General features: G+C 37.2%; 1 protein-coding gene across 6 annotated transcripts in view; it reads right to left on the bottom strand.

The window, feature by feature from the left end:
• col18a1b (collagen type XVIII alpha 1 chain b) overlaps positions 1-15692 on the bottom strand; it is a 77024-nt gene that overhangs the window by 3084 nt on the left and 58248 nt on the right. For 5 of the 6 annotated variants that reach the window (XM_036570570.1, XM_036570569.1, XM_036570565.1 and 2 more), the window contains 21 exons: positions 14404-14544; positions 13963-14028; positions 12779-12805; positions 12050-12148; positions 11898-11933; positions 11727-11810; positions 10674-10733; positions 10547-10582; positions 8631-8684; positions 8410-8493; positions 8260-8319; positions 8049-8070; positions 6163-6213; positions 5935-5969; positions 5745-5858; positions 3887-4052; positions 3706-3770; positions 3481-3609; positions 3333-3365; positions 1558-1974; positions 145-342 (listed from right to left, as the gene is read on the bottom strand). In XM_036570570.1, coding sequence (XP_036426463.1) covers positions 145-342; positions 1558-1974; positions 3333-3365; positions 3481-3609; positions 3706-3770; positions 3887-4052; positions 5745-5858; positions 5935-5969; positions 6163-6213; positions 8049-8070; positions 8260-8319; positions 8410-8493; positions 8631-8684; positions 10547-10582; positions 10674-10733; positions 11727-11810; positions 11898-11933; positions 12050-12148; positions 12779-12805; positions 13963-14028; positions 14404-14544 — 1977 coding nt within the window. The remainder of the gene's footprint in view (positions 1-144; positions 343-1557; positions 1975-3332; positions 3366-3480; positions 3610-3705; positions 3771-3886; positions 4053-5744; positions 5859-5934; positions 5970-6162; positions 6214-8048; positions 8071-8259; positions 8320-8409; positions 8494-8630; positions 8685-10546; positions 10583-10673; positions 10734-11726; positions 11811-11897; positions 11934-12049; positions 12149-12778; positions 12806-13962; positions 14029-14403; positions 14545-15692) is intronic. The other variant, XM_036570566.1, reaches the window with a different exon arrangement.

Genomic DNA, 15692 nt, shown 5'->3' with positions numbered 1-15692 from the left:
ACAGATACAAAAGTGAAACATCAAAGCAGAAAGATTGGATCTGTGTAAATAAATGGAACTGAGCAAAAAGGCTTTTACTGTAAATGTAGGCTTAGTAAAAGATTTGTACTTTAGGTGATAGTCATTGTGAAAAATTCCACTTACTTTTAGGTTAACAATAGGAATCTGATCCCGGTCACCTCTGCGCACTATACTGTATAGGTCCTGGAGTCGTGATGAAAGGAAGGCTCTGAATGTACCTTTGAGTCCAATAGCTTGAGCCTGGAGGAAACACTGATGGTCTGCTCCTTTAATACCCTGAATGTCACCCTCTTTAGGTAAGTTGAGGGCAATTAGGTGCAACTACAAAAAAAAAAACATCACAGGTCATAAATAAAACATGAGCAACGATTAACCACCTCATAAGTACACTTCCTTTTAGTTCTACATTATAGACTGTAGTTCATCTATTTCTATGCATACATTTTAGGCCCACTTTCACTCTGTTCTTCAAAGGTCAGGACCCCCACAGTGTTTAAACTGAGTGTTAAAACACAGGGTTTAAAAACTCCAGTCGAACCAGCCCAACACACATTAACACACTACAACCACATCAGTGTCACTGCAGTGCTAAGAATGTTTCATCACCCAAATAATACCTGCTCTGTGGTGGTCTTGTGGGGGTCCTGAACATTGAAGAACAGGGTAAAAGGGGATAAAGTATGCAGAGAAACAGATTATACTATATTCTGCAATTGTAGAACTGTAACTACATGGTAAGTGGAACTGATAAAATGGAAAATGAGTGTAGAAACAAGGAGGTGTATTTATATACACACATATTGGAGATCTGTCTTTTTTGTAGTTCATTTTCTTTCCACATTGCAAAAATTGCAAAAATCTTAGCAAGATAAAGCATCTTAATTGTACGCAATATACGTAATATCTCTCATTATGAGACCGTTAAAATACCTCAAAATTATTTAACCTTCATATACAGTAAATCATTTTATCAAGCGAAAGCATCTCACTGTATTAGTAGATAATTTTCCTTCTTTCAAGCATTTTATTAAAGAATTTTTTCCTCTTTTTTCTGAAATAAAAACCTAATGATGTATTTAAACATTGTTAAAAGTTTCAAACATACAGTTCACTCCCCAGTCCATACAGTCCACAAATGTAAACTAACATGGAAAAATATTCTGTTTTTTTAAAGGACAGAAACAAAACAGACTGCTCAATTCTAAGTGATATAAAGAGGTTGGAAATTGGTCATGTGTAGATAGAATTTGGCTGATTTTGGTACATAAACACAGAAATATCATCAGTGGACCTATAATTTACAGGTTATGGCCCCCTTAAAACAAAATTATCTGACAGTGTAGTAAGATAATTTCACTTGATAATATTACTTAAAATGAGTACACGTCTTCTTAGATCTCATAATGTGAAATATTAAAAGGCATTTACTTGCCCAGACATCATGTAGTTCTGGTGCATGAACATTTTCTAATGTTTGAGCATGTCTGACTTGTAAAGAGAAAGCTGTTCCATCTTAAAGTAGTTCAAGGTGCTGACCGCAGGACCAGAGGTGTGTGCGTGGGCAGGACGGTGGGGTTCTGATGGGCTGGGCCTGCGCACTGATGTAACATGGTACTCAGACCCTGAGTGATGTGGGTATCTGCTGTCAGGCTGGTGGGGATGGTGTCTGGCGTCCAGTTCAGGTTGATAATGCGTGTCAGTTGGAGCAGAGTACCATGGACCTAAGTATCGTGGGTCCAAATATCGGGGGTCTGAGTATCGTGGAGCAGTTGGTGGTGAGTATTTAGGGACAGTAGTGTAGCGTGGGTCATACGGAGGTTGGCGTTCAGTATCAGGCTGTGCTGTCTTAGATACTTCAGACAGTGTGGGAACTCTGGGGGAAGGGTCCATCACACGAGACTCTGGAGAGTACAGCACCACAGGAGGGGGCTCCACTGCTGCTACATCACTGTCCTACAGATGGATAAAGAGAACGAGAGATATGCTTATGAATTTGGCCACGTTGTGCTGCAGAAAAATGTATATTAAAGTGACCAGATGTCCCACCATCCAGTACACATCTGACATATTTCTTTCACCTAAAAGAAAACAATACATTATTTTAAACATGGTCATATAATGACTGCAGTAGCAAGGGCACTGCCTTGACATGTCAACTACTAATAGAAAGCATGTAGCTTTTATGCAGGACCACGAAAATAAAAATCTCTGATATTACTAATTAATATAATCGAGTAAAATAATTTTTTCCCTCTAACTCTTCTATAAGATAAACTGGGACACTGCTGTGTGAAATGTGTCTCTGTGTTAAGCTACTTTCGGGCAATAAGGGATAAAAAAGATGAGAACCAGCTGCTGTGAAACCAATCCACTACTCTCCAACAATGGGCCCATGCTGGGATAAAACATACAGCACAACTGCAACATCCTTGATTTAAAAAACTGTGTACAACTACCACAATGAAAAATAGCATTTAAACACAATAAAAAGACACTTTTAAAACTATTGACTTGCTTTCTCACCTATGAAGGCTATCTAGTAGGAAGGAAATCTAGTTTGCTTCTGGTTTTGTAAATCATACACATTTCTTTGTTTCTATTGCTTTGTGATAGTTTTGAGATAAAGTTTTGGCCTAAAATACATATTTTAACCCCACTTACAGCAGAGATGTACATGCAGTGCACTGTGAAGCCACACAGAAAAACTTTTTTCCAGATTTATCTCTATTTTACCATCATCAGCATTAGATATAAAAACTCAGAACTCACATGTAAGTTTACTGGTTGTTTTAGATAGTAAGTATATTTTGATAGTAAATATATGGTTACATTTGGATTGCAGACATTGTGACTCTTGGTGCCTATAACTACCACTGTAAAGAAATCTGAATCAGTAAGTTTCTCTACAATGACCAACCAATTTCACATTAAAGCACTCTCAATTACTTTATTTACATCTCAATTAAATTATGCAGAAATTTCTTTCGTGGTCCTGTCAGGGCATACAACTGGCTAGATTTGGTCTCACCAGTGACCTCCAATTACACACATTACAAAGAGTTGATATGTTTGGTGTTGACATCTATACTCTCTGTGTTTGCATTTGTGCATATTTTGTGCAATGGTCCAGTAATTTAAAAAATCATCTAAAATATGGGACAGATAAACAGTTTTTGAGAAAAAGCCAGGGCACTTTGAATGATGCTGGAATATGGGAGTGTCCTAGTAGACATGTCTGGTCACCCTAGCCTTGATATTCCAGGTCAAAAGTTGCAAGAATTAAACGATTCAAATATTTGTGTTAAACTTACCAAATGTTTTGGAAATGGTGTATATTCTCCCAGCTAAAATAAATCAATATAAACAGAGTTAGCCATGATATGTGCATGTTGACAGTAAAACAGCTGTAGTTGGCTAATCTCATAGGCATAGGCATAGGCTTATCTTTTCATGTTCTACCATGATTTTCCGGACACCGTCCCGCACTCTGATATAGAAGTCTGTGTTGTCTATGACGTACACCAATGTGCCTTCTGGATGCTGTCGAGTCATGGCAGCCATTGTGTCAAAAGATCTCATAACCATCACCTGAAGTGACAAATTTAAAGTATAAAAAACTGATAGGAGAAGATAATATAAATTCAATCCAGGGAAATACCGGTGGTAAAGAGAGATTAAGCTTACCCCAGATGATTGTCCAGGAATTCCAGGGGGACCAGGAGGTCCAGGTGGTCCAGGAATATTGATGGCTAAATAGTAATTAAGTGTTAGTATAACATATGACATATTCTAAATACAGATATGGTGGGCATAGGTGGCAGGATGTAAGAATTCAAACTACTGGCAATGTTTTGGTGCTTCTTACTTTGTAAGGGTCTGTATGCCCCTGCTAATGCTGGTCCTGCTGATCCTGGTGGTCCTGGTGGTCCTGGCAGTCCTGGTGCACCTGGATTTCCTGGTCGACCAGGATAGCCAATTCCTGGAAGTCCTGGAGGCCCTGGAGGTCCAACAACAGATTCTCCTCTTGGGCCCTATTTAGCACAGCAGATAAATTGACTGAGTATATGCCTGTCAAGAGGAAATCAGCGTGGAACACTCTACCACTTGTTTCACGGTTTCATATACACTGAAAAGCCAGTTTATTAAGTGCACATACCTAGTAGCATGTTTCTCCTTTATTGGCCTCTATAACAGCATGAACATGAGCATGGATTCTACAAGATACAAGTTGCATTGTGCAGAAATGTTGTGCTATACGTTGTGCAGTTCCTCCAAATTGGATGGCTGCATAGTCTTACAATGAACAGCCCTTTCCACCTCATCCTGCTACAGAAGCAATAATAAGTTGATGTCTTGTTCCTGGGACCATTTGGTGATCATATGTGCCTCGTGATACAAGTCATCTGAGGATTATCATACTGGAAGGGTCCATTCAAGAGTGGATGAACTGTAGCCATGAAAGGACGATCTTGGTCAGCAACAATGTTTACATACACCATGCCATTCAGATGTTCTTCAATTGGTGTCTGGGGTCCTAATATGTTCCAAAAAATTCCACACCTCTTCCCTGGACTCTACTGTTGACTTAGGCTGCTTTCACTTATTTCTGATCTTTCCATCAACATGATGCAAACGGAATATAGACCCATTCTGCCAGACAACTTTTTTCTCGATGACCCCATAATCTGCACATTTTTGTGTTTTCACACTTCACTTAGCCCACCAGAAGCTTGTTCATTAGCTAATGAGTTAAATTAGGTATGACAGATGTGACAAAAATGTACACAGTGTGGGGTGATCAGGCCTGCGAACCCTCTGACCTAGGGAAAGTAGATTAGTTTGGCTATTTAACCACTGTGATCAAATTAACTTTTTTTCTAAAATCTAGTATTTTCTCGTCTCCTCTATGCCACCGCTTTTTGCCTTGACTCATGGATGCACTGTACATTTTTGCATTTTCACTGCTCTACACACCTGAGCCAGACCAATGATTAATGAGTCACTAGTTGAATCAGGTGCAAAAAGTGTACATAGTGTGGGGTCAACAGGCCTGAGATTGGGAACCCCTTGGCTAATTTGTACTCACTCTACAATAGACAAGGCAGGACTGTACCATTTAAGGAGGGGGCCACTAATTTACCTACAAAATTACTACAGATCTGGATGTGACATTTACAGTTGCGTGTTATTTTTGTTTGCATGTGTGGGTTTAGAGATCAGACCACAGTAATCAACCCAAAACAATGTGACTACCATAAACAAAGGTTAAACAAAATTAAAAGAATAAATTAACAATGATGCCTCACTGAAAGTAATGAAGCTCACTCTTCTGCTCATTTCCCTGGTCATTTTAACACTAACTGATGCTAGACACGCTAGTCTGCCTGATTTGCACTAATTACAGCAGTCACTTGACATTTGACTTGTTGGAATGGAGAGTTTGTGTGAACAGGGTCAGCTCTAACTTTTCGGGGGCCCTAAGCAGGATTTTTTTAGCTGATGTATTGTAAAATTAGAGGCTAAATAAAAACAATGACTACCACAAGCTATCTAAACTATACAAATTTATACTTGGCTAATGTCTACATATTCAGTAGTATGATTTTTCCTTCTTTGGTGACTCTCATGCTTCATGTAATTGGCTGTTATTGGGTAGAACTGGCACGGCATGTGAGGGTCAGGAGCTACCTAATAAACTGGCTACTCAGTAAATGAGCTCTTACCGGAGGTCCTGGCCTTCCAGTTTGACCCTGTCCTCCACTATAGCGAGGATCGGAGTAGCCACCTCCTGGTTCTCCCTTCTCTCCCTTAGTGCCTTGTTCACCCCTTAGTTCATTCTACAGTGACAAATGTGTTAGCATTATCCAGCAGTATATATATATATGACACTTAGTGAGGTAGGGATTCACTTACCTTCAGTGCATAAATATCAAAGTTGCCAGTGAGACCTGTGACAAACAAATTAATTAATTAAAAATAAAATATAACTCGCAGAAAATACTCACTGATTTGGATTTTGACTGAAAGCATATTGGTTACCCAGTTACCACTAAAATAATATTACTGTTAATGGACAACTCACTTGGTTGGCCACCAATTTTAGTATTTTTTGTAGTTACTGTCTAATTTAGAAATCAGTACCTGGCAAACCAGGAATGCCTGGGGATCCTCGTTCTCCCTTTTCTCCTTTGGCTGCAAGGAGGAAGAATTAGTGTTAAACGTATTCACCTATAAAACAAATAGTTCTGGTTCTAAAATCTGATTGGCTCATGCACGTTTGAACTACAAAACTAAAATTCCCAAAAAGCTGAAAATTTGAGAAAGTATGAGAAATGCAAATAAAAACAGAGCAGTGATTAATAAATCTAATTTGATCTGTATTTAAACGAAAATAGTGCAAAGATATTTAAAGCTGCGGTCTGAGGATGCATATACCCCAACAGATTTGTGATATCTGTATTTTTTTTTTATTTTATTTATTACTATTATTTTTCTAATATGAAATTACAGTCATTTTGTATTATGTTGTCAATTATATTCTTCTAATTATGTCATAGATCACACCACAAAAAATCAGGATGAAATTGGTTCGGGTAGAGACACACACAGCACTCAGTGCTAAAAAGCTGATGAACAGTGTGTTGCTGAAATGGTTAGCAGAACATCAATCCCCTTTTCATTTCTTTTGTGAAAATGAAATGCAATTAGTAATATGCACTTAAGTGCATTTGAGAAATATAAAAATTGTTTGCTTTGCAAGACAGCTTGATCTGGCTAGTACCAGCTAAAGTTCCCAGCCACCCCTCAGGGCAGCTGTTTAGCCTTCTGGCACACTAGCTAGTCGTAGTGATTGTATAGCATCCTGTTTAAAATTGGTAAAGGTTGGTAAAGAGCTGTGTGAATGTTACGGCAGTGAGTCTCATCTGCACTTGTGCTGCTTCCTATGCATAGTGCTTGAAAATACAGCTATTACCATGTTGGCAGGTTCCTTTCATTAGTGCCTTTAATACCTACATTCTCTACATTCATTTGGATTGTGGGTATAGTCTCTTAATGTGAACTGATGCCTCTTAATTTACCCCCCTTTTGGCTGAGGCAGACAAAATTGAGCTCTTCTTCAAAAAAAGTGAAATAAAAACTGACATGCTTTTGTGATGAATATCATTACAGGGACTCTGTAATACTTTGACAAAGCGTTGTCAATAAACACCATTTGTTAATGTTCAGAAATGCCACCTACATTTCTTCTGAAATGGACGTGCAGAGTGGAAACGTGGAAACGTAATGATCATTTTCTGTCATTGTATGGGGGATATATTAGCACATCTGTGAAGGCACTATTAATGATGAATGATACACATTTTGAAGCAACATATGCTGTCTTCTAGACAAGGATGTTTTTTTGATGCTTATTTCAACATTACAACGCCAAGCCGCATTCCACACATGATACGACAGCATGGCTGTTTAATGATCGGAGGTGTTAGACGGGTTTATGTGCAGTCCAGACTCCCACTAAACATATATGGCACATTATAAAGCAGAAGATACGACAATGCAGGCCCTGTACTGTTGTCCAGCTTAAGACTGGCAAAGATTTCTGCTTTTGTGGTTACAGTTAAAGAAGATTATCAAGTGTTAAAAGGAAAGTGATAATATGATAAACATGCTTCTGTCCCAGATTTTTTGGAACATGTTGCAGAAATTAAGTGTTTTTGTACTGTTCATAGTTGTAAAGCACCTGATGTACACATAACTACACATATCAAGTGAATTTTACATTAATTTGGCAAATGATTCAAATATATTGTGTTGTAAATGGAATAATCTTTGAGTGTTAAGTTGCTTGGCAACTGTATTAACAAATTACATTGCTTGGCAGAAGAACTGTTTGTTGAAATTCAATTATCTATTGAATATTATCATATGTTGTCATATTGTATTATGTTGCAGCTTTGCATCATGCCTAAAGTAGCATTTTGTTTTAATACACATTATGTGATAATAAATAAGACAGTCAGACTCACCATAGTAAAAGCTGGAGCTGCCCTAAAAAGACATGAGTTATCTTATAACAGCAGCAGCAAATGTTCAGTTATCCTCCTTGTGTAAATATTGCCAACACATTATCAATGTGTAGCCAAAACATGCAGCTTATTAAAGCTTCTATAGCATTTATGGCCAATTCCACATGCAAAGGCAGTCATTTGAAAATGTCCCTATGTATGTCATACTTACCCTATCTACAGATGCTATAGGTCCAGGAGGTCCAGGGGGGCCTGGCGGTCCAGGAGGTCCCTGAAAAGAATCCATAAAAACATATCAGATCTAAACCAGTTTAATTTAGAATGTTAGCCTGAAGTCATACTGTAGGTACTCATCCCTTACCGGATAACCATATCCATATCCACCTGGCCCAAAACCTCCTGAATCTCCCTTTTCCCCTTTCCTCCCATTCACACCCGCACGACCCTGGAATCAACAACAGTAGAAAAGCCATTAGTGATCATTTGAAAAAAGAAAGAAAAACAACTTTACAACATAGCAATCATAGTACCCTAATATGTATTCCGAAAAACATTTCAGGCTTTATGTGCTGAAGTACTCACTGGCCTTCCTGGGAGTCCTATTTCTCCTTTGGGCCCCGGAGGCCCTTGTGGACCCTAAAGAAAAAGAGTAAATACATAATGGTGTTGTATGTCGTGGAAATAAAATTAAACAACAACACTATACACACTATCCTGACCCCAAGTGTAGTTCATTAGCCAAGGATATGTTTTGTGTCTGAAGTTTGCTTATGTAATTTTGCACCGGAATTCCAATGCTAATCTTGCTAACAAGTAATGGATGCTTATAGCCACCAGTGTTCCACTGTGCAGATTGCATTGGCTAAACATCACACTCTTGCCTCAAGCTAGTATGACACACTGTATTTAAAAATAAAAAATTATACAAAGGCATGTTGCATAGCTATGAACAGTAGTAGCAGTCATTTTGAAACCTGAATTTTGTACTGTTTTTATTTTTAGATAACAGTATTTCATAAGCAATACAGTGCTCAAAAGCAGTTTTGGGATACTCTGAATACAATTTATGTCATGTTTATTTGTTACTTTCCAAGCTACAGTTATCATTTATTCATTCCTATCCATCAGAAAAATAACTTAAAATGATCCAGGTAATTAATCGATTATTATTCATTTTTTAGTATTTTATTTAGGTATTTTAGTATTTTATTTAGGTTAGTATATATCATGTTCTGGATGACAGCTTGAAGTCTTCGAGGCACGGAGTGCAGAAGTTTGCACAACTGATGCTCAGTCATGCTTGTTAGATTTTCTCTTTGGCAGGTTTTGAACTCTTCCTGTTTTTTTTACGTACACTTCTCGTATTTCATTTAACATTTAATTTGGATTTGCAATTTTCAATTGTTCTCACAGATTTTTGTTACCAAGAAACATTTTTTTCATAAATTAATTCAACTCAATAATTCAAGTTCTCTAAAGCAAAATCTTTCATAATGTTATAGAAATTAACGTTGACATGATGTGTGTCCCACCATTTTTTTTTAGGTAAAATGGGAGGGTTGGGTGAAGGTTTTCTAGTTTGCTATTGTTCAGTTGTACCCATAGTATTGATTGATAAGGTATAATATACCTGAAATTATGCTCTTTTGAGTAAAGTCTTCGTAGTACATTAACAAATTAAATCATTCTAAAAAAAATGCTAGAGGTGTGTCCCAAGATTACTTTTGAGCACTGTAAAACAGCCTCTGTAATGGTGGAGACATGGAACCTATTTGCTATCAAGTCCAGTCTGACAGTGTTAACAAATGGAGTGGCAGTTGCAAGCAATGTATTATTTACTGTCTATTTTGGAAAAACAGCAAGAAAATAAACCAAAGAAAACAAAAATTACTAAGACTAGAAACTAGACAACAAACCAGGAAACTGTAGACCTGGAGCAGGAACTGATATGAAGAATCCAGGAGCAAGGAAAAATAAGTGGAAACCTCAAAAGACAAAAAGGTAGCAAACACAATGCATGACAAGGACAAGACTGAAACACAGCCGTACAAATACCAAACAGGATCAAGCCAAGGCTGGAGCAAATGATGAGTGGGAGGAGAAACAAACAGACATTAGGTGAGGAGCATAACAAGAGGGTAGAGCAGGGAGGAGCCAAGGAACCAAAACACAGACACCTGGCTCGAAAACTAGACTGGAAGCAACCAAGAGGGGCGGAGACAAGGGGTAGAGATGAAAACCCAAAACAAACAAGCACATGGCCAAGGGCTCAAATGGGAAGGGTACAGAGGAAAGAACTGTCTTTGCTGAACAACAACATCTAGAATAAAGGAATAAGGGGGGAATTACATAAATTTGATTTTTGGCCAAACCATCACTCTGAGCTGGACTTTTTACAGCCAATATTTGCTATATAAATCTATGTATATAACTATGTATATACTACACACTATATATTTTCCTTGTTAAGTTGTCTTAAAGACAAAGACAAAACTCACTGGTGGTCCCACTGGCCCTGGAAGTCCTAGCTCACCCTTGAAAGAGATGAGAAAGTAATTATAACACAATTCTCATAGTAAATCATGATTATTCTCTATGCTTTTGTGCATGAGATGAAAAGCATACCTTAATGGATGTTCCTGGTAGCCCTGTTGGCCCCGTATCACCTTTAGGTCCCATTGGACCCTACAAAAGTAAAAATAAAATAATTGTTGTGCAATAGATGAAAAACATGTTAATACAACACATCTGGTCTAAAGATAAGAACAATTTATTGTCCATTAAATTTGCATTAAATAAAAATTTGTCTTTGGCAATCTGGCACATAAAGATACATAGATACTTAAAACAGAGCAGCAATACACGTAGACTATGTGGGGGAGTTACTTATTATGTCCTTTTTCAGAATGGTCACAGCAGAGGGCACAAATGATTATTTTTACCTATTCTTTTTGGCCAGTGAGACCTTAAGTCTTTAAACACTTTAGTATAATATAAATGCGGTAAAGTCACTGTAGAGAAAACAGATTATTGCTAAGTTGCGAGCATGTCATATTTATTATTTATTTTATGCATGATTTTGTTTATTTATTTTATTTTCGCATACAATTTAATCTATTGTATAACATAATGTAGCCACCAGCATGTGGTATTTATTTGTTTATTTTATATTTCTATCTTATTTATTTTTCTAGATACAAATTAATATATACTGTATATCTCTTGTATACTTATTTGTTGATTTATTGTCTTTACTTTAGCATTTACTAAACTTTTTGATCAAAATGAATTATTCTTTTTTTAATTTTTTCAATACAAAACAGTATAATTAGGGTGGGTGGGTGGCCCTGTTCATAGAATGAAGTTGGATTCATGCTACCTGATATTTAAGTTAGTCTTAAGTTGAATCCAAACAAAGTATGTTCAGTCCAACTCATGCTCACTGCTGCAGGCTAAATAGGCACTGGTTGTCATTTCATCACAAAGACAATGAATTCAAAATGGGCTGTTTTTGCAGCTAGGCATCCATATATGGACTATATGGACTGAGGAGTGAAGTGCACACTTTATGAATGTTTACATACTAACTTTGTTTCACAATATGGGCCCTTTAAAGTATGGGTTAGTTTAACATGTATGGGAGTGACTTCTGTGATCAATGACACTGTCTAGACTTACAGTGCTTGAAACACATACCACTGATCCTGGAGGGCCAGGAGGTCCTGGAGGCCCTGGTGGACCCCCAGGTTGTCCTGGTTCACCCTAAAAACATATATACACATCAGACACCAGGATAAACAAAATGCTTCCAAACCCATTTTTTTTTACAAAGCATGAAGTATCATTTACTTTGTCGCCTTTGTTCCCTCTTTCACCTTTTGAACCCTGTAAAAAAAGTTTGAGACAAGAATGAAGAAACTTGTACCTTCAGAAGTATTTCTTCAATAATTATAATGCTGCAGTGAATTGACACACTACTGGAACTGCTTAGAGTGACCCACCTCTAGTCCACGGAAACCATCAAGTCCAGGACTTCCATCTCGTCCCCTCGGGCCTTCACTGCCTTTCTGCCCTGGGATTCCAGGCAAACCTGTCTTGCCCTGAGTGGTTGATGTTGGAAAGGATAAGACTGGAGCTTATTGTTGAAGTGGTTCTATTTCTTTTAATTGCATTCAGAATCACAGGCGCATTAGAGCTGTCAGATGAGAGCAGTAATGAAATTTTAAATTTCCCCTTCTTTGTTTGCCAAATGCTCAAATATTTTACATTTTTTCAATATATTATTTTATTAACCACACATTATTTTGCAAAGAAAATAAGGAAGAAGGTAAATAACTGCAGTAAATGCCAGATTTCCAAGTCAATGTTATGTCTCTTACTTCCATGCTCAACATAAATTATCAATCATTCTCAAAAGCACACTCTGTTTGGTTCAGAGTGGACAACAGAGACTCAAGCCCCCCCAATTCACACCAATGGGAAATTCTGCCAATTTTACCAAACTTTAGTGATTATATTTTTTCTCTTAAAGATTACAGCAAACATGTGGCCATTTTTGTAAGTTAGTAACTGGCCTGGAATACATAGCAGACACAGCAGAGAGTAGCTTTACACATTTGAATGGACATTTTCTACTCTTTCTATTTGAATGTACCTTTTTCTTTGAATTTGATAAATATTTGAATGTCAAGTTTTATTTTGACAGCCGTAGTGCTGGTGCAGCAACTCACCGGCAATCCAGGAATTCCTTGTGGTCCCTGTAAAGAAAAACACACTTACTGTCAAGAGTAAAAGAATGATTTTTAAAACAAGGTTGCTTTACAGAAGCAACATCAGTAAACACTTTTGGGATGAACTAGAACTGAGATTGCGAGCCAGGCCTTCTCATCCAGCATCAGTGCTTGACTTAACAAATGCTGTTTTGCCTGAAGGGGCACAAATATCCCACATACACACTTCAAAATCTCATGGAAAGCCTTCCCAGAAAAGCAGAGGCAGTTACAGCCACAAAAGGAGGACCAACTCCATATTAATATTTAAAATCCAGAAAATTATTATATTATACATCACAGATAAATATATAATTATTTATTTTATATGTTTTTTTAATTATAACATTAATACATAGCCTAAAACATTATTAATTATTATTATTATATTATAGTCTTCACATTGTAACTGGGAGCAATGATATGGTTATTCTCTGTCTCTTCTTCTCTAAAATTTTAGAATCACTAGTCCTAAAATCTAAAGTCAACTGAACATAAACAACCTCCATTTTTATTATTTTTTTATTAATATTTAATTTTGGAACCAATGAACATCAACAAAAAAATAATACTCAGTTAAGACATTGTGGAAAGGATTAATAAGGCAGTGAACAGATTTTATGTAAAGCAGTTGTTTTCAACCTGTGGGCTGCAGACCTCCAGTGGCCTGTGGTGGTACCGCTAGTGGACCATTGACCATCAGTTTGTTTTTTAACTACAAAACAATTGCTATAATATGAACATTTAACCAAACATAATTTTAAATATGACAAATATTCTTGATTATTTACAAAAACGCTTGCTCTGGCAAAATGTTAGCTAGTTCTGTTTATAATTTCGGTGTAAGCATCACCGAAACTAAGAAAATACAGCAGTGAATATGTAGCTTTGGCCTTCACATTCAAGAGAATTGAAAACAGGTAACAAGTAACATTCCTGGCTGTACACTCAAAGGTCTTTTCAAATGTAGATTTGAAACCCAACAACTTACAGCATCACTTGGAGGCTAAAAATAGCAAATAGGTATCTAAATTTTGTTTGGCTGAACTTGTTACCCATTACAGTGAACTTACAAAGAATTGGGATGATGTAAGCAGATTTAAAGACTACCATATGCAAAAAAAGACAAGCTTAGACAAGCTTACCTGTGGACCTGGTGGCCCCAATACTCCTGGAATATACTGAAGAGGAACTTCTGACATCTCTTCTTTCTAAATATAAACATTAAGTAAAGTTACAAAGGGGGTTTTAGAAATTTACTTTTAAAACATGTTGCAATCAAACATACCCTGGCTATCAAAAATTTGATGTCAGTTTTCAATTAGAACTTATTAAAGACTAACCAAGTTAATTTTGAGGAAAACAATATACCAGCACTGTCTTGGGTATCATGCCAAATTCCATACACTTCATACCGTTATGATGTCAGTGCGCATAAGCACTGACCCAAACCTTTCAGCTGTGTAAGCCACCATTAGGGCAAAAAAAAATCAATATACATATACTTTTAGGTATCTGAAACGACGGGTAGTGTGAAAGAGTACTAAAAGGTAATGTAGTTTCAAAGGCAGTTTACAGTGACATACACTATCGATTCTGATGACTGGTCCAGGAGGTCCAGGGAGACCTGGAGGCCCCTGTGGTCCCATAGGGCCCATAGGTCCAGGCAGCCCAGCCCGGCCTACCTGTCCAGGGTCACCTGGTTGCCCTGCTGTGCCCTCTGCTCCCTGCAGGTGGAAATGTAGACTCTTAAAGGGGAATTCCACAGATTTTTTTTTTTAAATATCTGAATAATTAAATGGTTAAGATGTAAACACAATCATTTAGAGTGGTTTGATGGAGAAACATAGCCAGTCAGGATTGCTCACAGTGGCAGTGATAGGAATCAGATGTCTGAAGAGTTTTATGCTTTTAAAAACTCCCTTACAACCACTCTGAACTCTTTATGAAATCTGTGAAATCTGTTTTACAACCCCAGTCCTGCTCTGTGCCTCAAATCAAGTCAAAACAACTTCTTCTGTGTACTAACTGAAGTGTGGAACATTGGTCACTTCAATATAGCAAAAGGGGAGGGGCCATCAGAGCCCTGGTTTGAAACTTTCAGAATTCCAAAAGTAAAATGTATTTGTCCTTCAAGAAATGTATTTTTTTTTTACAATGACGCTCTTTGCATTAAGCTAATTGTGATACGCAGGATTATAAAATGTTAGAATGGTAACTGGGCATGTTAGGTTATAGTCAATTTAGGTAAGCACAAAGTACATGACTTTAGGCACAGAGCTGAAGTACACCTGAAATGCAGTTTGGTGTTTTCCTGCTCGAATATGTTCAATTCAGCTTAGCAGCCAAATATCAAGTTATTCTTGTGTGTAATCATGTGTAAACTCCATCAGGTGTATTTAAGGACTAGAATTGCGAAAGACCCCCAACACCTCCACCTCCTGTTCATGGAAACATTTCTGCACTGCAAGGCTGGTCTTTATGACATGTCTTGATTTTCTAAATGAAAATAAGTACAAATGTACTTTATAAGGGTCAAATTTAAATAAGGCACTGCATTCTCATGCACAATTTCTACTTATTTTCTGAGTTTAACATTTTGGAAAAAATAAAACAGAAAATATAATATGTTCCATAACTTTTGCATAGGCTGGATTTTATATTCCATTTTCAGCAAATAAACAGTAATTATGTATTAAAATGTGCAGCAGAATGTTCTCTGTAGAGGATGAGTTAACTTATTTTATATTTGGAAAATCAACAAAACATGTCATTTTACCAGAGGGGCCCAGACTAATATAGAGGGGCCCAAACTATAGTGTTAAGTGAACACAAGCATGCTCTGAGGCATCATATCTTTTAGGTTAAGAACATG

This window comes from Colossoma macropomum, unplaced genomic scaffold, assembly GCF_904425465.1.
Source record: "Colossoma macropomum unplaced genomic scaffold, Colossoma_macropomum, whole genome shotgun sequence".
Classification (NCBI taxonomy): Eukaryota; Metazoa; Chordata; class Actinopteri; order Characiformes; family Serrasalmidae; genus Colossoma; species Colossoma macropomum.
This window is presented reverse-complemented; position numbering and strand designations above follow the sequence as displayed.